General features: G+C 43.6%; 2 protein-coding genes across 2 annotated transcripts; both read right to left on the reverse strand.

Annotated features, from left to right (window-relative positions):
* Window positions 1-2,209: 2,209 nt before the first annotated feature.
* On the reverse strand, window positions 2,210-4,513 carry LOC311057879 (zinc finger FYVE domain-containing protein 1-like; the record flags this gene model as incomplete). The annotated part of the gene is made up of 1 exon (XM_084075012.1): window positions 2,210-4,513. One exon carries the CDS (start codon window positions 4,511-4,513, stop codon window positions 2,210-2,212), a length of 2,304 nt encoding a protein of 767 aa, XP_083931138.1.
* A 5,880-nt stretch (window positions 4,514-10,393) lies between these two features.
* On the reverse strand, window positions 10,394-11,092 carry LOC311054127 (DNA excision repair protein ERCC-1-like; the record flags this gene model as incomplete). The annotated part of the gene is made up of 1 exon (XM_084070007.1): window positions 10,394-11,092. One exon carries the CDS (start codon window positions 11,090-11,092, stop codon window positions 10,394-10,396), a length of 699 nt encoding a protein of 232 aa, XP_083926133.1.
* Window positions 11,093-11,449: the final 357 nt, after the last annotated feature.

An 11,449-nucleotide genomic window follows, 5' to 3' on the forward strand; every position in this document is an offset into this window, starting at 1 on the left:
GATCTACAAGCTCATTACGCCTCACGTTGCAAGGCGTTGTGAGCTTGTAGATAAGATATTTTCACTATTATACTTTCTTTTGTCTCTTTCATATATATATATATATATATATATATATATATATATATATATATATATATATATATATATATATATATATATATATATATATACATTTTGTTTTAAATTTGTTTTTTAATACTTTTTTCTGTTCTTTTTTTGTTGTCGTCTTAAAAGTCCTTAAATTGTCACTTTACTATCATCTGGGGACCCAGGTTGAGAACCACTGTACTACACAACAATATGAGTGGACATATAATGTAGATCTGATAGGAAACTGAAACTGTGTTGATGTTGATGATGATGATGATGGAACTGTCTTTAGTGTGTCTGTCTGCTGCTTTCTTGTCATAGTTTGAGCCACAACTACTGCAGACTGCAGAGAGAAAGACAGCAACGGCAACAGATCAGCTAGTTTCACTATTTTAGAAATAGGGCTTGAGTGATTAATTCATAATGTATGTTTGTAAGTTTGGGTCACGGGGGAGAGCTGGAAATGTTTGGGAAGCCCTCACAGTCAGCATGTAATGGAACCTGCAACTGTATCTGCATGGATACAACAATCGTCTTTCCATTACACATCAGTGTAATGGAAACAGTAATAAGAATTATTTAGAACTAACCAACACAATTGAAATGCAAGGAATTATTATCATTATATTCTATGCGCAAATTAATCGCACATTTGCAAAAACTTTGCACATATATCACAAGTGGTGAAAATAGCTTAAAAAAAGGGGTGGCCTAATAGCACCACCTACAACATTTCAAAGTTGAAGCCCCACAATACGGTTTCACGTACATTTACGAAAATTGGTACGCACCTGTATCATGTCCTGACTTACAAAAAAATCTCTTGGAGCCATGACCTAAACTCAACAGGAAGCCATTTTTTTTACACGGTTTATAAACTCCTCTTAGGAGGATAATCAGTTCCACCCCAAACTTAAAGACCGCAACAATGTAAAGTTGTCAAAAGTGTGAGTTTTGGGAAAACAGTATGAACATGTTCCATGTTTCTCTGCTAAACAGGAAGGGAAAATAGGCAATCTATAAGGTCAAGTTTTTCTTTTTTCTATGTAACTTATGAACTGATTGCCATACAGACATGTGGGTGACCTCATTGGACTTGGTTCAGAATCATTGTCTTTCATTGGTTTTACATAGCCCCTCCCTCTTTTCTGATTGGTCGATATTTGATAGTTCCTGATAGTTGACCTGCTTGTCGTGTCGTAGTCATTTGCGACCTCATGTGACCTCCAAATGTATGATAACTGAAAATAGTTAACATACATGTTCCTGTAATCCACAATTTTCTAAATGTCTTATATTTACAAAATCTTCTGCAACACAGAAACAGGACGAAACCATTAGAGTAATGGAGGTCGTCAGAGCAGTTAAAGTCAAGCTGAAATGAAAAATGTGTTTCTAACGATATTAGAAACTCCTCCTTCTCCGGGGTGCTACATCCTCTCGGTAGGGACTCCTCCTCACTGGCAGGTGAGCCAGTAGGGTACAATAGTGGAAAAACACATAGCACATGTGGGGAGGGGTAATTGGCATGACGACAAAAAATATATAAACAGAAAAAAAAACATCCTCAGTCATTATTGTGCAAAACAACGTTTTTTTTTTCCAGAGGTGAGTGGTTTCGAACGGTGCGTGTGTGTGTGTGTGTTTGTCCGGGGATAATTTTGCAAACTGCTGGACTGATCAGTGCAAAATGAAAAAAAGAAAGTGATTTATTAAATTTGCTTGTACTTTTAGAACGTAAATTATATACTGGAAGTCAGTTGAAGTTGGATTGGGCTGAAACCTTGTGTAAACATGGAGTTGACTGACACCATAGTATTGACATAGAATGGACACATGACACCCGAGATCCATGGAAGTCATGCCATTATTAGACCCCATTCAAATCAGCGATTCCCAAAAGCCATTTGAATTCAAAACCCCATCCCCATCGCTGTGACTGGCAGAGATGCGTGCAGCTCTCCGTTAAATGTCCTGCCTCCCTATCCTTTTTCAGTTGAAAATACACGATTACAGAAGTTAGATACAGTACCTGCAAAATACCATTTGAGCTTGATTTTGGGCTGAGTGAGTGGTTCTCACTGGTGCTCTGGGGAAAGTGGAAGGCTGTTCCTTTTTAAAGGTCTTCAGGTTTCTGGTTACAGCTAGTGCACACCCTTACAGGGTGGTCCCAGCCCCACGAAGGAACTGCTCGACGGTCCGGGGAGCAGTCATCACACACGCCTTGCCCGCAGGCGCGACAGTGGTGCTTGGACAGCACGGCACTGAAGTTGCGTTGGCAGTTGTGGCAGCACAGGATATCCTGGTCAGGCACCCAGTATGCCGGACGGGCAGCGTCCTTCACCAGGCCAAGGGGGACGTCAATAGCAGTGACCACAGCCCCTAACGTGTTGGTCACTGCTTCTCCAACCCGCCTCGCCAGCGTTCCACCCTCCTCTTTCTTAAGCTTAACCTCCAGAAGTTCTGCCTGTGAAGCTCTCTGCTCAAAGCAGACATCACAGATTCTAACAGGGCCCAGACCCCACCCTTTCTCAGGGATGGGCGTGGCTTTAGAAGAGCAGCCATCGCAAAAGCCCTCCCCGCACGCCCGGCAGTGATGCTTAGTGTCATTGCCCTGGAAGACTGCATCACACTTATGGCACACCAAGATGAGGGAGTTGGGTTTCCAGTAAGCCGGGGCGATCTGATCCGTCAGCCAGGAGGTTACGGCCTTGGCTGGCTTTACACTGATCTCCGATACAGACTGGGCCACAAAGTTGACTTCATCCAAAAGACGCTGCGCTGCATTGTTATTGTCCTTCAAGAAGCCATTAAACCCTGGCCATATGTGCTGGATCTCAGTGCGGACGGCTGTCTCCACAGGGTCTTGGTTTCCATACCAGAACTGACGGCTTCGATAGATCACTCCACAGTTTGGACATTCAACTACATACCCAGACCAGGCATACTTGGCGAGGCCCATCCATGGAGAGTCACAGGAGGCTGAGGTCTTGGATACCACCACAACGTCCTTTCCTTTTTCATAGCAAGCCTTGCAAGTGTAAATGCAATTGTCATGCTGTGCAGAGTAGTGGCAGCGCTGCTTGGTGTTGTGGCATATTCCTTCCTCTAAGTGGTTCGTGCTGTTCTGGCAGCCAGCACCACAACTGAGGCAAACGCTTGAACAAGTGAAATACTCATCAGGGAAGAAGCAACTGCGGGCTACAAGGCCATCTGCGATCTCCCCATTGAAGCGCTCACTCAGGGCCTGAAGGACTTCGAAGATGACACCAGGGGTGCGAGGGGAGCGGGTAGCGATGTTGTCCAGGAGCTGCTCTAGGTTGTTCCGCAGGCCACAGAAGTCAGTGGGAGGGCTGATGGTTTGTGTACCCTGGTACTGAACAGAACTAAAGGCCTTTGGGAAATGACCAAGCTTCTTAAAGCGCTCCAATAGTAGCCGAACCACTGACTCAGATGGATTATCTGAACCAAGTAGCTTGGTGTGGACCGTTTCATGAAAGATGATCACCGCAGGGCCGAGGGTGGACACAGGGAAGTGCTTCAGGTAGGCATGAGACGCGTCACCAAGGAACTTAAAGAGGTCGTCATGGAGGCGGTCGGTGTACGTGCGGTAGATGATAAGATCAGAAATTGCGAGTATCTTGAGTAAGATGCGAGTCCTCTGGCCCTGTTTGGAGCTGTTCCCCTGCAGACCCTCTGTATCAATGACCACCACTTTGTGGAGAGGGTCAAATGCGGCCCACACCCCAACTGTGCAAGACTCTTGTGTCGGCGAGGTCTTGAACACCTCCCTGCCCATGAAGAACGTGTGGTTCAGGGTGTGGGACTTGCCTTCTCCTGTGTTGCCAAAGATGGACACCACCTTCAGCAATTGGTCAGGCTCACAGTTCAGTTTCTTCAGGAACGCTGCTTCATCCCTTATCTGCATTTCGTCCTTCTCGTCGACCAGGAGAAAACTGGACACATGCTCCAACAGTTTTTCTCCCCGAGCTTTGGTCTCATCGGCTGCTTGAGCGGAAGAGGGTGGTGCCGAGTCGACCTCAGCGGGTTTCTCTGGCGAAGGATACGAGGTGAGCCGGTGTTTCTTTTCTTTATCTCCACTGTGGGTACCTTTCTGACAGTCTTGGCACAAGCTCACCGTACAGTTGTGGCAGCAGCCCACAGATGTATGCCGTTTGTCATTGTCCAAGCTTCCATTACCTCCCTTGCAGTTGTCACAATGGGGGACATGGCCAGGCCATGCCTGAACCTTCTCATGGTTCTTCAGATGCTCCTGGTTATGGGGCTCAAACTCACAGTGAACGCACTGCGAGGTCTTACATTCAAACCAAGCCTCCTCAGAACCATCACACACATAAAGTTCTTGACATATTAGACCAGTATTGAGTCCCTTTTCTGAAGATAAGCCGTGTCCACTCATCTTTTCTCACAAGAGAAATTTGTACACAGCTTTGGCTACAACAATAATCCAAGACAAATTAATTTAACATATGCTCGCCACGTGGGAATACTGTCTGCACTGTCTGTGCTCTACAAAATAATACTGTAATCAGTGGAAAAACAACAGCTTTGTAGATTCAGCAAGTTATGAACAGATGAAATTACCAACTTCTTAATAATGAAAATATGCAAATAAACAATTAGGCCAAATTAACACAAAGCCAACTTAATCTTTCAGCAAGGTATTTCGTCACCTATTTGTTTGTGAAATGATGAATACTAACAGTCTGCAGCTGCCACATGTAAATAATTAGAGATATTGTTGGATATTGTAAAATCTGGCCAGTACTACACCATCAAAACAATGAACTCTCCCTGAAGATGAATGTGCAAATGTTAACAGATCTGCAAACGGCTCTAGCTCGCCAGATTATTCTCAGCAGATGTACAGCTTTTGGCTACAAATTTAAATTGATTAGCAGGCCAACAAGCACCAACAGTTCTCTCATGTCCTATAGAGGAAACTCAACAATAACAACAATACAGACAAATTCTCACTTATCACCTATCTGCAGGTTCTTTTCTTCAATAAATGAGGTAAACAAGGGAAATGTGCACAAATTGAGTTTGAAGGGCATCCAAAGAATAATGTTGCATCAAAGTCTTTCCGAGCAGGACCGTTGTGTTCAGTAGCTCTGTCCCTGTCCAGTTAGCTAAGTTCATGGCCAGTCTATGTCTTTAGTCACCTATGACATATCTATGACGTATCTTTGACGTATGACCCCATATTTGGGAAAATGTTCAGCTTGATCTGACCACCAATGAGCCCCATTTAAAGACTTTAAACATGCATGGAAGTACTTCCTTGGCCTACCAGCAGTGACAGTTTGGAAGATTAGCCACAGACAGACAAACCATTAAGATATTATGCCTCTTACAGCAGTGATTCTCAAAGTGGGGTCCGGGGACCCCAAGGAGTCCTTGAGGGGGTTCCAGGCTGTCCCCAACAAAATCAGTTAATAAAACATCAAAATAAGTGTAACCACCTTAACCCTATACATCAGCTATTTGAGAATAGAAGATCTACAAGCTCAAATATTTTCAGATGGGGGTCAGCAACCAAATACATCATAATGTCTTGACAAGAAAAGGCTTAAAAACAAACAAATGAATGAATGAATAATTGCACGGTTCCATGTGGATCTCTGATGTCAATATAATATAATATAATGGCGATGCCATATTGATGACGCCAGTCTTTGCCAAATATGCAGCGACGGCAGGATGATGGATCTGAGATTATGAATTCACACAATGTGAAATAAATGAACACATTATTCACAATATCTGAAAAAGAAATATTCTGGGATGTATCTCCTTAGCCTATACAGGCAGCATGCACAAGACATGCAGTGCTGATCGGTTTCGGAGATTAGCCGACAGACAGACTGACTCTTCTAGACCTCTACGAGCCATGCTGTAATACTGTAGTACTGTAAACTACATAATGACTGGTATCTTGGGAGATATTTCCTCTTCATTTTTATTTATTTTTAAACTTTTTGTCATTTTGTTTGAGTTTCCACAAACTGTGCGTGCGTGCGTGTGTGTACAGAGCAGATAAAATGTTTTCAGGCCTCAGCAGGAGCAGCCGCTCAGACGTGTTGTAGGGCAGGAGGACACAGAGATATGCTCCCATAATCACATGACCATGGCTGTCCACCAGGGAGGTGCTCTGAGGACAACACAGGAAATGATGTCCTGAGAGAACCACAGAGTATATATAAGAACTAGAGAACGGACGGCCTGGGGGCTGCATTAACTGTGGCCCTGGCCAGACGGTGAAGTCACAAAGTTTTGGTTTACTGTAGCGCCGAAGAGTTTATTGGGTTCTAACCCAATGGACTCCTCTGAGTTTAATCCTATATTAAAATTGGCTTATGGGAGGACCAGCCAGCGGGCCGGCGGGCGGACCTCTGACGTCATGCTCATGTCACCATGACTCAGCCATAACCATATAAGGAGTTCCCTATGCAGCTACGCCCAAATAAGGAGTGTACCTCAATGTGTCATTATGGCATCAGCACACCAATCAGTCAGCTCCATGTATGTGCACAAAAAGAGGGCATGCCCATATGAGCATACACTGATGACATCAGGGATCTCCATATATCGTCATAAAAGGGACAAGCACTGATGGATACAGAGATCTCCACATATGGGCTTATCAGCATGCACATATTAGTATGGGCATATACTGATGACATCAGGGATCTCCATATATGGGCATAAAAGGGACAATGACTGACAGATACAGAGATCTCCATAATATGCATATTAGTGAGATCGGCGGTGCGACGTAGGTGTGAGGGCCGCGTAGCAGCCTGAACTTCTAGTTAACTATAAGCATTCTAATGTTCTGTTGAATGACAATTGTAAGTATAGCTCTGGATAAAGTGAATGCAAATGTACTTTTCTGATGCGTACACTTACCCTTTTTACCCATTTATGTCCCTCATCTCATCCACTATTAAATTAAAGTTATAATGCCTAGCACCTGTGATATTGGATATGCAGCGTATTATCAGTTAATTCAAGATGTCATAGAAAAAGAACAGCTGGACATGAATAGCTAACGAATGGTTCCATTTGTAAACTCTCAGTTACAGACCTGTAAGGGTCCATTTGGTTCCTAACTATCAATCATTTAGCTGGGGACCCCCTTGAATCCCCTCAATTATCCCCTGGGGGTCCCAGACCCCACTTTGAGAACCACTGACGTACTGTAAGAGGCAAGGTGTCTACTAAATGGTTCTGTCCGTTTGTCTGTCCGTGGCTAATCTTACAAACCATTGGAATTATAAGTGCCAATTTATTTGTAGTTATTTATGTTAAATATAAAATGTAACGTTCATTTAAAAATGGGATAATCATTATGATTGTGTATCCAACTGTTCTTGTGGCTGTCCGCGATCGACAGGCATTGCTTCCAGTTATTCACGCCATTAATATGTTTTCCCTTCCACATTTTGCGAAGTTGATCAAAGATTTGAGTCCTATGGCCTGTCAGTCTGGTCGCCAGTTGATCACGGCTTCAGCGGAGAAACAGAATGGTCGGTGAGAGCAGGCAGTACACAACCATTTGTGCACAAAGACCGGGGGAATCGTATAATATCTCCAGAAACCCCCTGACAGGGGTGTACGCACGCACGCACGCACGCACGCACGCACGCACGCACGCACGCACGTACATACATACACACAAATAAGTACAGTAAGCCAGTGATTCTCAAACCCAGTTTGTTATGCATTAGGCCAAGGACCCCTAATTGATATAATTTTCTATATCTGGGGCCCCAATCTATATTATAAAACGCTAACTCAGAAAGCGTACAAATCAAACCAAATCCAATTGGTTCTATTTGTACGCGCTCAGAGTTACAGACCCGTAACTCCTCAAGGACCCCTGGGGGTCCCTGGACCCCACTTTGAGAACCACTGCAGTAAGCAAGCAAATCTACACTCCTGAATTTGTCATGTCAGTAATGACCCTCCATTTACCCCACCACTCCCACTCTTAATATTTACTGGCGTAGGATTTATACCAGCGACCTCTTCCTGCTAATGCAGCCAGCCCTCCTTAACGAACACCTCTAATATATGCTTCAGTATTATGGCCTGCTGTTGAATATTTTAGGCCCACCTGATGAATTCAAGCAATCATACAGTATACGGTGGGAACAGACATACTGTTAATGTGTTCACCGAGCATCGCTTCACATTTGTCTCCTTTTTTATATCATGTAAAATGAACCCAACGATGCCATCTTACTGCATTAGCCCATTAAGACCTGAGGCCGATTCTACAGAATGTCTTCTAAATCAGTGGTTCTCAAACTTTTTTGCGCCAAGGACCCCCAAAATTATATGTATTTGGCCACGGACCCCCACATCTGAAAGTCTTTTGTGCCAGGGATCCCCAGGAGAGAAGTTTTGTGTTAAAATTATTCAAAGTTTTTCAGAAATGTTCAAAAATAGCAGATGTACTTATAAGCTTGCATCGTGCCGCACTGCGAGCTGGCTTGTATCTGCTATTTTTGAGAACCGCTATTCTAAATCCTAAGAGTTTTCTGAAAGACTTATGTTACTATAGCTACAATCTAAAACGACAGATGCTTTTCCGGTTTTAATGGGTTAGAGTAGCTGAACAGAAATAAAATGAGGTATGCGGGCGTGCAATTTGCATTTATATCCACGATTACAGTCAGAGTGATGAGTCATTGTCAGGCAGAGAAGAAAGCAGCGCCATAATTCCGGCATGGCATCGCCGAGGCCCCCCATTCATTTCCTCTAATAAACTCTTTGGGTTTCAAAAGTAATTCCTCCCAAAGGGGGCATGAAATGACGATCGGTACGCCCTCCTGCCAACAGTTGCAACCTGTGCAGCACCTTTTCATTTCGTTGCGTAAATTAAAGCCCTACTTGATCATACTACAGTGTCACACAAAAGCATCAAAAGTAGCAGATCCACAGGCTCGAGCTTGTAGATCTGCTTTTTTAATTTGAATCCTGAAAAGTAACAGTTTTGGACATTGGTTACACCGTCTGTCTTTGCTTTTCCTTTCTCTCATCATGTCATCAATAATGCAAGGTCATATTTCTAATGAGGTGTGTGTGTGTGTGTGTGTGTGTGTGTGTGTGTGTGTGTGTGTGTGTGTGTGTGTGTGTGTGTGTGTGTGTGTGTGTGTGTGTGTGTGTGTGTGTGTGTGTGTGTGTGTGTGTGTGTGTGTGTGTGTGTGTGTGTGTGTGTGTGTGTGTGTGTGTGTGTGGATGGATTGTACAGCCATCATAGCAACCTCTCTAAGGGACGGACAGACAGACTCTTTTCATTTGCAAGTCCAACATTATCAGCTCTGACCATGTCATTTCAGCAAAGAAATAGGCCTAAAGGAAAAAGAAAAAAAAAGCATAAACAAACAAACAAGAAAGTCACAGAAAGTCTTTTTGTATATTGTGTACATATTTGTGCAAAAAACATACTGCATATGTGGGGGCAAGGTCTTTACACACCGGGAGTGTCACAAACTATTACATTGGTGATGCTTCATACAGTCGCAGTTTTATTCGCAGTGGAAAATAGGCCTCAATTAAAAAAAGTAATTACTTTGCTTTATCGCCAGGTAATATTCACCTTCTGTGTGGATGTCCTCATGACACAAACAGCAGTTTAAATTAATGCAAAAATAATCACTCAAAATAAACGCGGTGTCTAAGGACCTTCACACATTATTTTTTAACTATACGGTAAAGACAATTTTAATATTATCCATGGCGGCAAACATTTTTAATTCATATAGTTATAAAATATGTAATTGAGTGGATAGCACAGGCCTTGGAAATAGTCAATGTGATATGTGTGTAATATTTGCAGCTAGAACAGCTTCTTAATGAGAAGGGGAATGAGGGGGTTCTAGGGCGTATTTGAAAATAACCGATCAACAAGCTCACAAGTCACAATGCGACTGCGACGAGTTGTGAGACTGTACATCAGGTATATTCTGAACATTTTGAAATCCAAATTTTGAATACAGAAAAGCTAAGAGCATCTATATATCCTATATATATACATATATAAATATCTTGAAAAGTTGAAGTTGTGAGCATTTTTTACCAATTAGAGAAGACACAAATCTTCTCTAATTGGGTGTCCATGACACATCATAATTTCAAATGGTGGTCTGCACGTTTGAGAACCACTGTTCTGAATCACTGATTCTACAAGCTCAGAATCAGTCCGTCGGCTTGCACTAGACTGAATGCTAACTTTAAAAAAAACTAAGCCAGCATAAGGTGCTAAAGTTCAGCAGTCTTTCTTCTTAGACTTGAGGAAGGGCTGGTGGAGCACGTCGTACAGACATCTGGCTTTTTGCGGTCCTAAGCCTGGACAGAGGCCCAGGTCTTCTTTAGAAGCGCTGACGATCCCCTCTACAGAAGAGAAGGTAGACAGGAGCGTAATGGCATCGGTCTTGTTGATGGACCTCACAGTAGTCAGGCAGTCAGTCACCGTGGACAAATAGTCTTTCTCCACATGTTCCTTCAGGAGATCAGCGGGCTTCTTCTCGTAGGACTTGTACGTCTCCAGGTAGCGTCCCGCCTCCTCCGGGCTCCAGGCCAAGATGAGAGTGCAGTCGGCCATGATGCAGATGCAGGCGAGCTCCTTCAGCGAGTGGTGGGGGTCCTTCACGTCCACCTGAACCAGTAGCACTCGCAGAGTGAAGCCGCGTCCCAGCTGTTTGAGGCGCTCGTGGATGTAGTTGGGGTTGAGGTTGTGGTACCTGAGGCTGAGGAAGAGGGCACACGTCGTCTGTCCCATGACGTAGTCCGGTACGACGTCGCCGAACTCCCACGGGACGCTCCGTACGAACTTCAGAATGGGGTTTCCTCTCTGTCGGGGGCTGACGACCATGCTACTACTTCCTGAGCCCACTGGCTTGTTCCCCAGGCTGATCCCTGGGTCTGACCATTGACCGTCTACGTGTGTCTGGCCGCTGTCACTCATCTGAGTTTCCTGTTTGTGCTTCAAGCCTGATGATCCAGAGAGAGAGAGAGAATTGAAGATGATAGATGATTATGAAGATGACTGTTGGTGGAAACGTCATAAATCCATAACGGTTACTTTTCAGGAAATGTAAAAATAGAACCTGTTTCCCAATCAATTGATCCAGTGTAATTATTATTTATAGTAACAAGCTCTTTTCATACTCTTTCAAATACTTTTCATTGGTTAAATGTGTACGTTTGTGCGTCACAAAAAGCGTGATTATGGAGATACAAGAGGGAATGATCAAATTCTTCCCATTGCTGACATTGTTTGTTAAGAGATGCCTTATATACTGTAAATGGATACGTCATCATT

This window comes from Gymnoscopelus microlampas, assembly GCF_963454915.1.
Source record: "Gymnoscopelus microlampas genome assembly, chromosome: 2".
In the NCBI taxonomy this organism is placed as follows: domain Eukaryota; kingdom Metazoa; phylum Chordata; class Actinopteri; order Myctophiformes; family Myctophidae; genus Gymnoscopelus; species Gymnoscopelus microlampas.